Genomic DNA, 18,944 nt, shown 5'->3' with positions numbered 1-18,944 from the left:
ACTTCTTACTCCACATAACCAACACTATAGTGCTAGCTAGGACTTTGGCACTGGTAACTAGTATTGTGTCTAACTACAACGCTACTACTAGCTAGTATAGGTAGCACTATAGCTCTATTAACTAGCATTGTGTCTAACTGCAACACTACTACTAGCTAGTATAGGTAGCACTATAGCTCTACTAACTAGCATTGCTAGGACTCCTAGCACACTAACCGCAAAAATGCAACACTGCTTATTAGCATTACAGCACTATCATCATAGCTACACTTTTGGCTAGGAGTCTAGTACTATTAACTAGCATTGTATCTAGCACACTGTAGTATTGCTAGCTAACTAGCATTATAGCATTGTTAGGTAGCATTGTAGCTCTAGTAACTAACATTGTTAGGTAGAACTAAACTAGCACTATAGCACTGAGCATTTCTAGTTACTAGGGCTATGGCAGCACTATTCCTAGCTAGCACTATGAGGTAGCATTGTGTCACTTTGCTACTATGTCATTGTGTCACTATGTGTTACTGCTAGCTAGAATTGTAGCACACTACTATCTTGCAATCTATAGCATTGTTAGGTAGCACTGTAGCTCTACTAACTAGCATAGCTAGGACTCTGGCATTGCTAATTAGCACTATAAACACTACCAAAGTAGTATTGACACACTTCTTGCTAGCACTATAGGTAGCAATGATGCAACTCTGCTACCTAGCACTACTTTGTGTTTTGAAATTATAAATCTAGCATGAAATTAAATTGTGAAAACTACCTTATCTTTCAATGACGCTCGCCTAGTGGTGTCCACATGACACTACTTTTAAGTCCACCTTTACATGCATACATCCCCCTCCCTTTAGACTTTGCATAGGTTTTTTACTTCATTAATAGACTTGGTAGCCCAAGCTCCTCATTAATGACAACTGATAAACATCTCACCATATGTAGATGGCATAGTGACAATATCAAATTCAGCAAAGAAACTATAGTAGCACCTAGTTTTTTGGTGAGTTATTGGACCTCCCAACAATGAACCGTGGCAAGACCAAGGCTATGATCTTTTATACCGATTGTGTGACAGTGGACACACGGGGAGAGCATTGCTAGGGAGAATATGATCTATAAACCCGATCCACCTCAGAGGTTGATATGGAGTAGCACTAAATTTTCACATGCTTTAAGTACTATGAGGAGCAAGGGAGGCTCCATTGTCTCTTCAAAGATGGTTTTGGCCCATTGTCTTGAGTCATCAACTTTCAAAGCCAATGTTGCCTAGGAATATACTTGATGGAGCTACATGAGATAGAAACCACTTGTATAGGGAGGTCTAAACCCAAGCCCCAATCACTTCACAACCACCCATCACTAGTTTTTGTACACTCGACCATGATAACAAGAGTCCTCAGAGGCCGATGACCTTGCTAGATGGACGAAGTAATGCATACATGTATTGCTATAGATACCAGCTACTTCCACCACATTGCGTCACATGCTCACCCAAAAGATGCATGGGACGAGCTTGACAAACTATTTGGTGCTAAACAAAACAGCTCTAAATTCAACTTAAAGATACAATTTTTTGGTTTAGACACCCTATCGGCTCATTTGAATAAAATGAAGAGCATTGTACATCAGTTATCACAAATAGGCTCCCATACTCTTGAAGAGTATGACTTTGGACGAGTTTAGCCCATTAGTGGCTACCTTGAAGAACTTGCTAGACCCAACACTTGAAGGGATAGAAGCAAGTCTACTCGAAGAGGAGAAGAGGATCCGGGCAAGGAAAGGACAGTCTACATCGACAGATGAGAAGGCTTTCTTCTCCAGAGGAGGACGAGGACCAGAAACTGGACCAAGAGTGAACATGACCTGCCACTATTGTGGTAGAGTTGGTCACATGATAAAGGATTGTTGGCATAAGAAAAGGACTGAGGAGGCCAACATAATGGTGAAGAATGAAGACAGCACCGAGGCTTTCCAAAAGAAGGGAGCAATCCATAAATCCTATTCTAAGCATAGAAAGCGTAGATCCTCACATTGTATTGTAACCCCAACTCCCACCTGTGTAAAATTTCAAGACAATCTACATGGTGTCCTTAAATGCTATAAAGGCATCTAGAGTGGTCCATTTGAGGCATGCACCTTGGATGCACGCTCTAGCACATGACAGAGTTAGGAATTCATTACTTAAGTGGGAGTGTAGAAAATCAAGCGATGCAGGGACACATTCCATGACAAGGGGGAACATGCACCTTCGCTAGTTTGGATGGTTTGGTTCAAAGGTTGAAAGGAATCGGTAAATGTAAAAGGTAAAAGTCAAACACATGGAAAGTGCAAGGACATATGAGTAGTGTGAGCATTTATGGACACATGGATGACACAAGGGTGCACATATCTTGTGGGATGGAGCTCCATGAGAGCTATAAAATGATGTACCTGGTTCACTATAATGTAAGTTGTTTTTTGTGTCAATCTTATGCTCATGTTTTAGTGCTCAAGAACTTGCTAAATTAGCTATTAACTATATTGTTAATTTTATCATTATGGCTTTGACTATATTTCATCCTCCTTAGCTTAGGTATTTTGTCTTCCTTCACTTACTTAAGTTGCTTGGTTGATCTTTCACATCAACAACTACAAAAGAGAGAAAGTTATCGGCAAGATCTAGTGGACAATAGGACCATAGGGAACTTGCTATCTATACAATCCCCTCTTGGATTGCAACCATCCAATCACCGTCCTCAAAATTTGATGGACTAAAAAAAGATGTAGTCCATTAAATCTAGGAAGATTTTGGATAATCAAAATTTTGATACGTAAGATCAGGTGACATCACTAGAGGATATGAAGGGTCCTCACAGAGTATTTTGCTCCCTTCTAGTAGTCCCCAAAAAAAAAATATTATTTTTTTTGATGACTTAAGGTAGTCAATGGAATCTTTACAGTAATCATAACACACAAATCTCAGGTTTATTATTGAATGCATCTATGATAACCAGGTCAGAATCATGGTCAATTGTTTATCCTTTAAAAACAACCAATTATCAGCAACACATTGGGACTCGAATGTCTGTACTACAAAAAATCATGCGACTATATACAATCTCTTTGGGCTTTTGCCCATACAAAATGTTCATCCTCAATGTTTTGAGTTCGTTCCCAATCACTTCACTTGGAAAAACTTACAACTAAAACCATAGAAAATATTGGGAGGAGAAAAGCTAATTCCCAAAAAAAAGTGCATGTCATATAAATTTCTAACAGTATAAACGTGAGCGTTGCATTTATAGTAGTAGGCTTGTGTACTGTGTGTATGCGGTAACAAAGTGATTCACCAGAAAGGACCGGGAGCTCGTTTCTCTGCCCCACAGGTCATTCAGACGTCTTTATCTTGAGTTTCCTTGACATGGCAATGGCTTATTGAAGCTCCCCAATAATCATTGACGAAAGCCTCGAGGCGGAAAGCCTAGAGAATGCCAGCAGGTTATATTGCAGGCAAGCTACTCAAGCACTAGCCATTGGGCTAGGGTTCCCACTAAGAATCTGAGAGTGATTATGTTCCCCTTTGTATGTCACCACCAGTATGTTTGGATCATCCAGAGCCTGTTCCACATACTTTCTGGCAGGGCATCCTCTAACACTGCTACACTTGTAATAACCCCTGTAAACACATAAACGCCACGAATTTCAGCCCCACATTCAGTAAAAAGCATTCCACAAGGCTAGCATGCTATTGGACGTCAAATACATTTCTTACAGATGCCCCACCTACGATGAGGAGAGCCCTTTATTGGTTTCTGTCCATACTTTCTCCATGAGAATTCATCAACTGGAATGCCTGCCATCTTCGTACCGATGGCTGGCACCCTTACTGTCCTCTTGTCCTTCGACTTCCTGAACACAACGGTTGGTCAATCAAAACTTTACAAACATAACTAAAATAAATCAGGTGCAATCATTAATCTCACAAAAGAAACTAGACAAAAAAAAGCTTGAGATATTTCATCCACAAAATATTAAACAAACAATTGGGTTTGATACACACCTGCGCTTTGCGCAATGACACCTCGCTGCACTATTGCATTTTGCATCATGCTCTGCAGGCTTCCCTGAGCACTTTCGCTTTTTAGCACCCAATGGGGGCAGGCCACCAAAGGCACGCTGGAAAATTGACTGCTTATCATTTGTCACATTGCCAGCATCCATACTAAGTGATGAAACAAAGGAGCTGTTGGTTGTGGAGGGTGGAGGAGTGAAGCTGATAGAGTTGTTGAGCTGAGAGTAAGATCTTGCAAAGACTTCTGATGAATGGGGCTGGGGCTGGGGCTGGGGCTGGGGCTGAAGCTGTTGTTGTGAGATGCATTGTTGGGCTTGAGGGGAAGGGGGGCCCACAGTGATAGGAGCTTCGTAAAAGCGCTGTTGTGTAGGAAACAACAAGATGGTAGAATCAGGAGCGTAGGCGTGGCCATAACCGTGAGGGATATTAGGGCCATATACGTTGTTGCACTGCGGCACGGCATGGGCATTTGCACTGCTGCCGCAGACAGTTGTGTCGATGGGGGCCAATTCATGCTCGATCTTGCATGGGTTAGAGGCTGAATCGAGGTGGGAAACATGTGGTTTAGCCATGGCGATGTTTGTAACATGGGCAGGGGAGGAAGCAGCAGGAGACTGGCTATCAGGAGAGGATGAAGACATACCCTTGTCGTACAACTCACCACGTCCGTACAGATTAACCCCTTTTGATGAAGAGCAGTTTGTTGAGGCTTTCAAGAGGGCATCAGCCGCGAGGGATGCAGGAGGGGAACCACCAGGGGGCCTGCGGAAGCGGGCATGGCCGGACCTGCAGAGGAGAGAGACGGCCTTCTTGAACTCGGATATCGCGGCATCCGTCATATGAGAGCAGTCCTCTCTCTGCTTCTGCTGCTGCAGACTGCTTTGCTCCTGCTGCTGCGACAGAAGCTTTATGAGGCGCAGCATGCTCTCCAGACCCGCAGAAACAGCCTCGTGCGCTTCCAGGTCCCTCTGCAGCTTTGAAAAGCTGTGGTTATCCAGCATCTCTACCGCCATAGCTGGGCAGAAAACAAGCTTCTGCAGAGCTCGGAAGGGCACGGGAAACCTTAAAGCAGAGCAAACCCTGAAAATTTGGAAACAGGGAACCCTAAAAAGGAGAGAACCCAACACAGAAAAGCTCCACAGGGAGAGAACCGAACTCAGAAACCCACGAAAAAACGATGGTGCAGAAGTAAAGAAGAAGAAAGCGGCCCAGATTATTAAAGCAGAGAGAGAGAGAGAGAAACCCGAAGGTTAAGCTAGAGAGAGAAACCCATTCATTTTGTCAGCGGCACAAGAGAGAGGAGAGAGAGAGAGGGACTCCCATCAACGTCCTAGTCAAACAGGCGGTAGGAACTAGAGCCTAGGACCCCGTCCACCGTTCGATCTCGTGATTGAATCCAACGGACTAGCTGCCATTGGCGATGGTTGACTATTACCATATCATTTTGTATAATTTTTGGCAAATTGGCATCTCTCCCCCCCTCTCACACATTTTGAGTCTCACTTGTTGTCACTTAGTGTTCAAGAATTTCACTTCATTTTGACATGTTCTCTTCAATAAGCAAAGAACAAGCACAATCGGACTCTACCTCTTTGTTTTTTTAGATAAGTAATTACCTTAAAAACCAAGTTTCAACCACTGCATCCTCCACAACAGCTCCATTTATGGGCTGATCTGTGGGGAGCTGAATTGGACCTGTTCTGGGTTGAATTTTAGCACCCTATTAAGCACTTGAATGCTCCACATATGGCTGATCCAAATTGTACAAGCGATGGAGCGTATCATAGAGATCATGTGGGCATATATTTTTCTATTTTTTGCATGAGAGCATGGACTGGACAAAGTTCTCCACATTCTTCTTGGCATTGTGGGTCCTATGTCTAAGTAGCTATCTCATGTCAACTCTCTCATTGCTCTCAAAATGAGAGCATGACTCCATCCACCCTAGTTCACACAAGGTTACCCACTTGCTTCATCTCTCTCTCTCTCTCTCTCTCTCTCTCTCTCTCTCTCTCTCTCTCTCTCTCTCTCTCTCTCTCTCACACACACATGCACATACGCGTCTTGATTGCATCAACATCCATAGGAAGAAGACCATGGATCAACATGCCTAACCCATTTGGAATCAAAATTCTTACATACTAGTGTATGTTGCTCCATTAAATCAAGTCACATGCTAGATGTAACTAGACACAAATTGCTGAGCATTTGCCACAATTAAGAAGCAACTTACTATATAAACAAGCGGATCAATGCAACTAGGTCATATATCCTTATTTTTTTTAAAAAAAGTTTGGCGTTAGAAGCGGGCTTAGTACCCATGGGACCCCCCTTATCCCACAAAGCAGGGGCAAGGCTTCAATCGGAACACAAGGCATCAATCGGGGTAGCCAGCAGGGTTCGAACCCATAACCTGGGTTTTGACAACGAAACGCCTTAACGACTGAGCTACCGCCCGATGATAATATATCTATATATCCTTATTTTTGACACATTTGCATTCTTAGGAATTTACTTACTAAGATCACGTGAGATGAGATTTAATATTTCTTTAAAATATACTTACTAAGATCAAGTGAGGTGAGCCTTAATACTTCTAAAAAATATATTCAACTTTTTGAATGCACATCCCCTCAATCTTAAAAATGTACTTATTATAAACAAGTGAGCATTAATTTTTTAAGTAAGCTATTTAATGAAGAACATGAGAGTTTCATTCCTATGCATAGCTCTTCACATTATCCTAATCCTAGATTCACACAACAAGGCTAAAACTCACTTACACGGTTTCTTAAAATAAGACATCAAAATCCCAAGTCAATGATAATTTTGATTAACTTATGCACGTTTGCAACATAGTTCTACTATGGTAGGACCAAAAAGGCACATTTTATTGGTAAATATCCAATGTCTACCAGAATATGTAAATAAGTGATGTTTTTAGAGCCTGGCATGTGTCTAAAATAGAAAGTCAAACTACCTTTATTTCAACATGTTTTATACAAACATTAAAATCATGGTTCATTTGATGTCCATGTCAAGTATGTCAAATGTAGTACCTAGGTCCCACATTGCTTGTAATTCAACAAGTTATGTATATACTATAGGCTCCAAAGTCCACACTTTCTTTATATAATAAAGTGTATCACTTCACTTACTGACAAGATCTTGGTATAAGGAGAATTCTCTCACTACTTACCTTTCAACCTAGAATTGAACAACCATGTGCAAATAAATCAACCATGGCAAAAGCATATAAAAGTATGAAGAAAATTAACACAAGACAAGCATTGGGTGTAATCCCCCCCCCAAGTGAGTTGCATCACTTCTTACACGTAGGTATTTTTTATATATCTTCCAAAATAGCCCAAGGAGCCATAATTAGCTTTCCTTACAAAATTAGGCTTGTCTTTTATAAAACTAATCATAAGTCTTGCAACTAAGGTTACAACCATAAATATTTTCACTTACATGTGCACAAAATATAACACACCCCAACTATGCAAAATAGGCAACATCATAGTAACAAAATGTTAGTACGTGGCCAGAAATTGAAGTAACTCTGCATGATATTGTAAATGATAAATATGTGCTATATACAACTATGCACCCATACGACGTTCTAGTTGGCTTCGTCCTAGTGCGCATCACCTATTACTCAACAATGTTAATCATGTTAGTTACATACAATCAATTGGACTCAATCCCAATATGACAACATATCATAGGCACAAACATAAACATCAATAACATTAGCTCAATAAATAAAATAAAATCACCAGTAATGTCAATAACACTAGCATGGCCCCAAATGTACATACACTAATAACGCTAGCCCATTAGTATTTAATATGGAATCATCCATGATACCAACCACCAGTATGATGCAATGGTGTTTTAGGCATCCCCATCTACCAAAGATGGATCCTTCATCTTTCTTGAGTTGACAATTATTCTCAATTGCATATATGAGCAAAATTAAGCTCTAAACAAGTGCAAAAATATCGTCAGGCATCTACTTACCATCTTTTTAAAATGGTATTTAAAGGTCAAAAGGAACTTGGTGTGTGTGTTTCCTGTGTGTGTGGTAGTGTGTTGATGAAATCAATGATTGTGTTAAGTTCAACTATCCTTTAAATGGTTTCAACAAACTAATGGCCAGAAAGAATTATGAATGTGTTAGTGTGATGGTAAATCTAATCGTAATGTAAGGTCATTAATTTTTTGGTGACCCTAAATCGTCCATAAAACCTTCGTGCCAATTTCAGTTCTTGATTCTTCTCAATTATTCTGGACACTCTTGCAATGTCTCTTTTCAATTCTTAAAAGAAAATAATCACCATATTTTGAATATATAGCTTTATATTTCTTGTTTTCTTGTTTAGTATATACTTCTTGAGATTTGTGTATATATTCTCAAAATCTTGAGTAAACTCGTCAGTGTTAGTGTTACTCTTTTTTTATACATTCCTTGTAATCCTTGCCCTAGCTTAGGTGTTTCACATTGTATATGGCCAAAGGATCACTATTGTAACAAAAATCGACCCATATAAAGCTTGAATTTGTAATGAGAACACGTTTTGGGCACCCCATAGTGTGGTGGTTGAGCAAAGCCCACTTGTATATAAGTGACTTATGGGAGTGTGTAAAGACATGTTTGATAATATAATCTACAATTGAGCTCAAGCTTGAGAGCTCCTTCCTTCTTGCATGTCTTTTTTCTTTTCTAATTCTTATGTACTTACATTTTTATGTTTCTTATTAGCTATGGAGTCTTTTAGAGTTGCTCTTTATTGCCTGTGTGAGTGCTTGAGAGTGTGTGTGTGTGTGTGTTTGAGGTAAGCTTGCTTGATTCTTGATTGTGATTAACTTGATTTGGAGTGTGATTGAGAGAGAGAGAGAGAGAGAGAGAGAGAGAGAGAGAGAGAGAGGAAGCTTGCTAGCTTCTCCCTCATGAGTGATTAGATTACGAGAGAGAGAGAGAGAGAGAGAGAGAGAGAGAGAGAGAGAGAGGAAGCTTGCTAGCTTCTCCCTCATGAGTGATTAGATTACGAGAGAGAGAGAGAGAGAGAGAGGAAGCTTGCTAACGTCTCCCTCATGAGTGATTAGATTACGGAAGTCCCAAGTATTGGATTGATAGATCTTGGAGGCTTAACCACATGTTTGATAATATAATCTACAATTGAGCTCAATCTTGAGAGCTCCTTCCTTCTTGCAAGTCTTTTTTCTTTTCTAATTCTTATGTACTTACATTTTTATGTTTCTTATTAGCTATGGAGTCTTTTGGAGTTGCTCTTTATTGCCTGTGTGAGTGCTTGAGAGTGTGTGTGTGCGTGTTTGAGGTAAGCTTGCTTGATTCTTGATTGTGATTAACTTGATTTGGAGTGTGATTGAGAGAGAGAGAGAGAGGAAGCTTGCTAGCTTCTCCCTCATGAGTGATTAGATTACGAGAGAGAGAGAGAGAGAGAGAGAGAGGAAGCTTGCTAGCTTCTCCCTCATGAGTGATTAGATTACGAGAGAGAGAGAGAGAGAGAGAGAGAGAGAGAGGAAGCTTGCTAGCGTCTCCCTCATGAGTGATTAGATTACGGAAGTCCCAAGTATTGGATTGATAGATCTTGGAGGCTTAACCACCCTTGAGGATTTCATTCTCACGTTCAATGTGCTTCCATTCCCACCCTTGAGGATTCCATTCCCACCCTTGAGGCACCGCCCTACCAAGGAGGAATAGAACTAGTGCTAGAGTGGTATTAGAGCATTCTATTGATCCATTGTTTATTTTAGTTTACCCATGAGTTGCATAACTTGTGGTAAGAGTGATTAAGTTTGGAGTTGGTGTGATATTTGGAATGATAATTGTTGAAGCAGTGTGATTAGAGTAGGGGCTTTGTGTGATTTTTATTAGCGCTAGCCATCTTTTGTTCTTTCTTTTCTTGGTTTTAATCAATGGTGATGGAAGAAGGAAGGGCAACCCTCCAAGTGCCTAGGTTGAAGTCACACGACCTCCCTAGGTACCAATTTCTTTATCAATTGCTTCAATTTTATCTAATTATATAATTTTAGCTTAATTTTAGGCTAATTAAGAACTTTTAATTCTTATAAAATTTCTTAATTTTTGGTGTTTGTGATGCTTCATTGATGGCATTGTGCCATCAAGGAGAACCTTAATCTATTCAATAAGTGGTCTAGGATATAAATCAAACCCAAAAGAAAGGGTAGAAGCAAGAATGTGCAAGCGAAAACTACTCTCTGAAATGTCCAATCCTCGGCCTATGAAATCCAATCGTCGAGGTCCAATTGCCTAGAATTAAGCAAGCATGGACTATGGCTTCCGCACAACTAACCAAGCCCCAATCTACATTGACATGAATGGGATTCTCTTGGAGAGATGGCCAATTCCGTCAGTGCATGGGATTAAGACAGACCCCTTGGACAAACCGTGTGAGTGGCATTATCGGCTAGTGGAAACCAACAGTTCTATTTGGACTTCGATGGGATGATGTATATTCCAAAAACAAGGGACATCGAGAATGTTAAACCTTTGGCCACCATCGATAAGGTTAGACCTTTAGGACATCAAGAAAGTTAGCAAAAGCTTTGGCCATGGCTAATGAGATAGAAAGGCCTCCTAGAAAATTACACGAAGCTACCAGAACTCAAACAGAGTCGATAAGGACTTACCTCCCTAATGTCAAATTCTTCTTAAGGAGTCTTAGAGTCAACAATGAAGGAATGATGTTGTATGAGGATGCCTCACGCAATCTCTACAAAATTATTGATATTCCTAGGGACTTGCAGAGATCATCTCAATTACCTAAGGCACCCCTAATAAGCAAGTGTTACCAGCCTATGCCATAGGTCTAACAATGTCTATTGATGAGAAAGGTCACACCTATACTCCAAGACTTGCCAAGGAGGCAAGGATTAAAGAGAGGCCTAGGAAAGTGGGGCATTGTACCTCCCTTAGCCTACTAGAGTGAAAGGACATCAAGAAGAAGGGAAATAAGGACCTCTCAGGAGGAAATCACTTCAAGAAAAGGCATCCAACTTTTGGATTCATTCCTCATATTGGACCCAATCATGGAAGAAAGGATGAGGAAAAGTAGTACCATAATCCGAAGAGAGGTAGCACCTCTTGAAAGAAAAAGGGTAAGCACTCTCTTAGAGACCCAAGTTCTAGCTCAAGGAGCATGGGAAACTAAGAGACTACGCAGTCATGAACGACGAAGAGCTATGAGCCTACCAATAGTTAATGGGATACCGGTAGTGGTATACCTGATAACACATACAGCCAATGTGCTCCCAAAACCCTTACCAGAATCGTCAATTGGAGTACCAGCCTCGTGACCATCCTACACACATGTACCTCCAAGAGCTAGACCTAGATACGTAGCCTTGATGGCTCCAAAACTAATAGTCAAGCCTACAAAACCTAGAGCACAAGCTCGTGTACCTGATGAAATGAGAAGAGTGCTAGAGGCCATTCCTATGATGGTCAGATCGCCCAGAGGAATAAGAGACGAATATGACCATGGCCATCTGAGGATTAGAGCCTCACACATATCCAAGCTAGTGTCCAACTTTAAAGGATCATGAGATCCCTATAACCAACTAGCTGCATTTAGACAAATCAGCACGACTAAGAGGGTAGACCGATCCTAGAACTAAGATCAATGCCTTCGGATTGACCTTAGAAGGTAGTGTATTGTTGTGGTTTCAATTCTAGAAGACTCACAAAAAGGAACCATGGAGGATCTCAAGCTAGCATTTACCACCACAGGCTTCTCAAAGACTAGTGTCAGCACAGGCTTCTCAAAGACTAGTGTCAGCACAACTCAATTACACAATTGTATCAATTTAAGTAGCTTGGGCACGAGTCTGTGGAGAGACTGTATCAATGCTTCTCAAAGACTAGTGTCAGCACAACTCAATTACACAATTGTATCAATTTAAGTAGCTTGGGCACGAGTCTGTGGAGAGACTGTATCAATGCATTAAGAACTTGAACATCAAAAAATTGAGCCAAACCAAGCTGACCTTATTTTTCTTAGAGGGATTAAGAAAGCAATGTTAATCTAAAAGGCACAGAACACTAGATTAGTGCTACCTAGATGCAATAGATTTTGATGATAACTTTAAAGGCATCCCTTCCATGGAAAGAATAAGACTAGACACTTTGGTCAAAACATAGAACCCAATGTCAATAGTTAAGACACTAGGAAAATAAAAGAGCCCAAGAGGGTAGAGGACATTACTAAGGCAATGTGATCAAGATAGACAACTCAATGATCATGAGAAGAGTTATACCACCACAAAGAGAGAAGGCTTAGTAATGGTTTATGCAGTTAAGACGTTTCACCATTATCTTTGGTGAACAAATTTATATTTTTTGTAGACCATCACGCTTTGATATATCTTGTGAACAAACCATGCGCCATAGAGAAAATTACTCGATGGTTATTACTTCTTCTTGAGTTCGATTTCACGGTGTCAATTTGTAAAGGAACCTTGCATGTCAGAGCAGATCACCTATCTAGAATTTTTAATGGGAAGGGACTAATAGGGATCAAGGATGATCTTCCAGACGCATCCCTATTCCAAATAAGTTTAGTTCCAAGGAGGATTTATGAGATTGATGAGTATTTAAGCAATGGACTTCCCTCCTTAGATGAGACCATGTTCCTAAGAAGGAAATACCAGAATGAAGGTAGCAGGCCCATACACCCTCATTTTCAGACAACTCCATAGAAGATGGAAACATGATGTCTTAAGACTCTGCATATGCAAGGATGAGTATGTTAATATTCTAGAAAATCTCACATAGAAGTCGCTAGACGGGGGCACTTCGGAGGAGATATCACAACAAGAAAACTCCTATACGTAAGACTATGGTGGCCCTCTTTAGTGATGTAATGGATTATGTCAAACGTTGTTGTGATGATTGTTAGTGCTTCACCATTCCACAACAAAAGAATAGAATGCCTTTAGCTAATCATGTTTGTAAGACCTTTTACCAAAATGGGGCATTGACTTTGTAGGGCCTATTAGCCCTGCTCTCTAGAAGCACATGAGTGCCATACATCATCATGGCTATCGATTATGTGACCAAGTGGGCTAAGGCTAAGGCCGCAATAAAAGTAGATGTGGGAACAAGTGCCAAGTTCATTTATGAGCACATCATCACTAGATTTGGATGTCCTCTAGATCTCATTAGTAGCAACCAAGGGACCAATTTCTTAAGTGACCTGGTGGATTTTCTCTTATAAGGTACATCGTAAGCCTTCCCCATACAATCCACAAACAAACAGACAGGCTGAGAGCACTAACAAGGTCCTATGTACTATGCTTACAAAGATAATCAAATAGGACACATTGGGAGCAGAAGCTCTCATCCACTTTATGGGATTACAGAACCGCCTACAAAATCTTGATTGGGACTATGTCGTACAATCTATTCTTTGGACTTAATGCTATACTCCTAGTAGAATTCATGACCACAACTTTGAGGATACAAAAGCAAATGGAATGGACAAGCAACTAGTTATCTGAATGACTCGTTGCCTGGGCTTATAGAACTACATACAAAATCTTAATTGGGACTATGTCGTACAACCTAGTCTTTGGACTTAATGTTATACTGCCAGTAGAATTCATAATCCCAACTTTTATGATAGCAAAGCAAATGGAATAGACAGGCAATGAATTACATGAATGACTCATAGAACTCGAGAAACTTGATGAAGCAAGGCTACACTCAATGATGGGTATGTATACCAAGAAAAAGAGAAGAAAAAGGTGGTTCAATGCCAACATCAAAACTAAGTGGTTTAAGGAAGGGGACCTAGTCCTACTTTATGACCTCAAGAAAAATAAAAGAAAATTGAAGTTGAGAGGGATGGGTCCTTGCAGGATCTATGAACTCAGATTGGTGGAGCAGTATGCCTAAAAACCATTGATGGAGTCTCAATGGAAGGATTCCTCAATGTTGTGGGAGTAACTTAGAAATTACTACGGTGGACCGCTATCCTATGACTTCAAGCCATTCACAATGCTGAAGAAAGGAGAAAACAAGAGGCTGAGATGAAGAGACGAGCCCAACAAGAAGCTAAAGCCCGGGCAAAAAAAAAAACAAAGGAGAGGTATTATACCTGTCCACATGCAGAAATGCATAATAACCATCAGGAGGAAGAGGTCAAACCCACAAGGATTTGACCTCTTCCTCCAAGGAAGTCTTGCATAACAATTATGGGGTAGTCTAGGCTGTGCCTAGACTTCCCCATAAACACACAAACCATAGCCAAACTTGATTTATTAGATATCGGAGCAAGAAGGAACTTAATCCCATATGAGACTTAGGTCGCATTAGGAAAACCTCCCCTTGATCCAACTCAAGCCAAACTGTCTCGGGCCTTTTTGATGAATGCAAAGGGATGTTGAAGCTTAAGTTTCATATCAATTATTACCCCATGGAAGGTAGCTTCTATGTTTTGACTACAGGTACAATGCCAAAAAGAGATCATCCTTGGAAGGGTATGGATAGCCAAACATGTCTATAGCATAGATTGGACAATGAGGACAGCCACAATCAGGCTAGCACAATGGATGGTTAGCATTCCTCTCACTGAAGGAGAGTCGGGACAAATCTCTACTAAGATCTAGAAGTTTTATTAATGTTGTTAAAGGTAGGTCCCATCAAGCTGGTAAGTGCAATTATCCATAAACTCAAGAACTCATCCAATCAACCCTTTCCACATGCCATAAAACCAAAAAACAAGGAGGCAAAATCCCAACCAAAGAGGAAAAGCTTCATCAAAAACCGAGGAGGCACTGCAAGAGAAACCAAAGGCCAATAACCAATACTTACAATCCTACTACCTCAATCTCTCATAAGGTCCCAAGGAACTAGATAAATCAAGTGTGGGTACCAAAGACACCAAGAAACTTATGTGCCCACTAAACAACCAAAGCATAAGAACAAAAAGCCTAAATAGGTGTGGATTCCAAAGGAGAGTGTCTCCAGAATGCTAACCTAAGTTGATGACAAGTTAGTGTGCATCCATAAGCCAAGAAAAAGCCAAAAGCCAAAGCAATAATCAAACCACACAGGGATGGGTGCCCACAAAAATGCCACTAGTAACACAAGGATGCTACCAAGGAAGAAGTCAAAACTATGTGCCAACAAAGATGCAATCCACACGAAAATGCAATCCTCTCAGAGCAACAAAAGAAAAGCTAACAAAATCCTCATCATGCTTCAGGACCTTACATCAACATGTCACACCAAAGTAGGATACCCAAAAAAACAAGATAAGGGGAAAGCTAAGATAGAGCAAACATGGACTATAAAAGAGCAAGAGAAACCTCAAAAGAAAATCCAAGAACTACCCTCTTCTTTAGCTTTGCACAAAATCCGAGCATCCCTACCCATTGAAGCCTCTGATGAGCACAGTGTAAGGACTATCCCAAGGCAAGAAATCCTAAAGACCATCAAAGCCTCATTCTTAACCTAGGCAAGATGACGCAGGCACCCTTAACTCAAATAACAAAGCTAAAGACATTGTTGCTTAAAGCATAGCAACCAACACGGGAATTCCATCAAGTAAGCATCCGACTTTAAGTCAAATCGCCAAAGGCCAAAATGAGCCTGAGGCATAGGTTGCAAAAGGCCAAAATGCGCCCAAGTATAATTCTTTAAAAAGTTTTACCTCACTTATACACATAACATAGTTATGGATACACCAGTAACTTGCTTACCCAAATAAAGATTCTCTTAATTTGAGTTGATATTTCATGTTTTTAAGAAGTAGAGTGTGTACTTATTTTGAAAAACATACATATTTTAGTGATTTCTAGTGTTTTTTTAAAAATCTTAACTCTAGAAATAACACAAAAATATGGTATTTTTATAGTTCTATAAAACTTTATGATTTAGGGCTTTGTCATTATTTTCTTGAATTCATGTCATTAATGTGATTGTAATTTTTGAGTTTTAAAGTTCTTAACATTTCATAAGATTTAATCTACTTTTTTCTTTTGAATAATTTTTTAATTATAATATATGCTCTATTACACTGTGTGTGTGTGTGTGTGTGTGTGTGTGTGTGTGTGTGTGTGTGTGTGTACATACATACAATACATACAAACAAACATCGTCATAGTGATTATGAACACACACAAACACACATACACACAACAACAACAACAAAATCTTTTTTTTTTATATTCTCACACACACTGTCACATATTCATAAAACTAACATGATTACATATATATTTGATGCATATACATATAAATGTACCTAAAAACTTTATAAATGTAGTATATATCTTATTATACATGAGTTTTTCAAATCATAAAGGAAAAATCACACACAATAAATTTATAATAAAGAAACTAATACCACAAAGCCTTATGGTTACAAACCATTATATGCTACACAACAAAGCAATTGGGCTCCAATAAGAATATACAATTATAAATTAATTTTATAGATTTAGTTATGTGATCATTTTGCATTAAATCATCATGCATAAAAAATTATCATATCGATTCAAAAAATAAGAATTAACATTATGTTATAATTACACAAATAAATCTCTAATCTAATTAAAAAATTCTTATAGAATCATCAATTATTACTTATATCATATAAAATATATTGATAGTTCTATTACTTAGTGATATCATATAATATATATTGATAGTTTTACTATGAAAATTTCAATACACTGGAAACTAAGAAAGCAACATTCAAAAAATAAGTTTTAAATCTTTAATCCAATAATAAGATTCTTGTATAATAATTAATTATTACGTGGTGATATCATATAAAATATATTGATGGTTCTATTATAAAAATTCTAATACACTAAAACTAAGAAAACAATATTCAAAGACATCTTTTTCTTACAAAGTTGAAGAAAAATTTCAAATGAGACACAAAGGGCTTCGTGCCATTCCAAACTTCACAAGGGGTAATTTTCTGTAAAGGCTTAGTGGGGACTCTATTTAGCACATAAGTGACACATATAACTGCCCCCAACCAAAAAATTAACCTCATCATCGTCAACCCTCCACGCACATCTCTGGATGGGGAACCATGGCAAGTGTAAGCTGGCCCATTTTATAACCCATCGCTTGGAGAACCCCTGACCTTGTAAGTACCTCCAATGAGATTTCATGCATGTATCCTGTGATTTGGCTCCAATTCATCACCAACACAACCTTGCCATGGCCAACATTTTTGCCACAAAGAAGCCTCATCTCTCAACATCATGTTGTGAGATCAGGACATACTCTTATATCGTACCATGAAGATCCAAACCACCATCTACCTATGCAAATCATTCAACATCACGGTGAGATCGGGACATATGTAGTGCCATGAAGATTCAAACTACCATCTATCCATGTAAATCATTCCATCATGGTCCTGGCACTCGTTCCGCTAATCACAAGGTGTCCATTGCTTCTACCAACCTAATGTTGAAGGGTCCATACCAATTCCACAACCAACGGAGACCTGGCATGAAGAACCTCTACATCGCCTATCACTTTCCATGTCGCCTCAACAACAAGTTGCCTGCCATTAGGGCTACCCAAAGCTTCCCACCACTTTGCCATGCATTCAGAAGTGCAGTTCGGTCCTAAATTATAGTACTTAACATCAATTGCCACTTTCATGGTGTATCCTAGACCATCCATACCTACCACCTCGACAATAGCTTCACTACACCGATTTAGGTGATGCGAGGATGTAGACACTATTAGGAAGGGGGATATGTAACCACTCTGTACATTAACATGGTTTCATCCACCCAACCTACCATAAGGAACTTTGCCATCTTACCTGTGGTGTAGACAGACACTTATCTTTTATATGGCAACAACGGAACGTATAAAGTGACCTTACCCTATGCTTAATGTCAGGAGGGAAAGACTACGGATTCTATGTACATAGTTGCTTAAGAGTAGTAATAAAGACCGGTCCATTTTTTAGTTTAGCCAACCTAGAATGAAAATTAGTCATTTGCTTAAGAGTAGTAATAGAGACTGGTCCATTTTTTATTTTAGCCAACCTAGAATGAAAATAAGTCAATTGTATATTAGTCATTTTTTACAATAAGCAATGGACAATCATTTCCTTACAAGAGTTTTCTTGTGAGCTCCCCTTCTTCCCTCTTCTTCCTTGATTGCATCCTTGATTGCATGCTATTGGATTCTTACATGTTAGATGGACGGTTTTTTTGAACAGGTTTGATTGTAGGTTCTTCTCTTTTTTTGCTTTCTTCTTTTTCCGTCTATTGTGAGAATCGCAGGACCATCTCTTGTTTTTCTTCCTTCACCCCTTTGGCAAAGGAGCATTCCGATGTGAGAGGATGCGACAGACACACTAGTGCACCCACATAGGGAAGTTCCAACGACACATGCTTTGATAAAGCTAAGGTGAGCTCTTGACTTGAACATCCACTATTGGAGATCCATGATCCATTGAACAAAGTTAAACGGTTACACTTTACATAGATTTCTCAATCACCACAAAGAGTATCTCCAAGTCAACTTTAGCACTGTTAACTCCTCCTTGGTGGACTTCAAAGTGCCATTCTTCTCATGTCTCTTCCTCTAGTCATTTTGATAATTACTAGTTTTGTCACAGTAGAAGCACTTCATCGTTTTCGTCTTCTTCTTTTCCTTTAAGAAGAGGGATTATCATATCTTTTCCTTCAGCAAATGGCCACCTATGGAGCCTTGATCTTGCAAAGGCCACCTTCTCCATTTGAACAACTAACCTCCTTATCTCGCCCAACCCCACCCACTAAGTTCTAACCCCCCACCTACACTCACTCACATTAACTTTCATTGACCTGCACGCAACCCACATTCACACACGTACTT

General features: G+C 39.6%; 1 protein-coding gene across 1 annotated transcript; it reads right to left on the bottom strand.

Annotated features, from left to right (window-relative positions):
• Positions 1–3,049: 3,049 nt before the first annotated feature.
• Positions 3,050–5,246, bottom strand: LOC147635478 (putative WRKY transcription factor 11). The gene is made up of 3 exons (XM_086802770.1): positions 4,040–5,246; positions 3,763–3,888; positions 3,050–3,655 (listed from the first exon to the last, which is right to left on the bottom strand). Exons 1-3 carry the CDS (start codon positions 5,062–5,064, stop codon positions 3,499–3,501), a joined length of 1,308 nt encoding a protein of 435 aa, XP_086658896.1. The 5' UTR covers positions 5,065–5,246; the 3' UTR covers positions 3,050–3,498.
• Positions 5,247–18,944: the final 13,698 nt, after the last annotated feature.

This window comes from Cibotium barometz, chromosome 9 (genome assembly GCF_041138505.1).
Source record: "Cibotium barometz isolate CiBa-2024 chromosome 9, ASM4113850v1, whole genome shotgun sequence".
In the NCBI taxonomy this organism is placed as follows: Eukaryota; Viridiplantae; Streptophyta; class Polypodiopsida; order Cyatheales; family Cibotiaceae; genus Cibotium; species Cibotium barometz.
The sequence above is the reverse complement of the archived record's forward strand: the minus strand, read 5'-3'. Positions and strand labels throughout refer to the sequence as shown.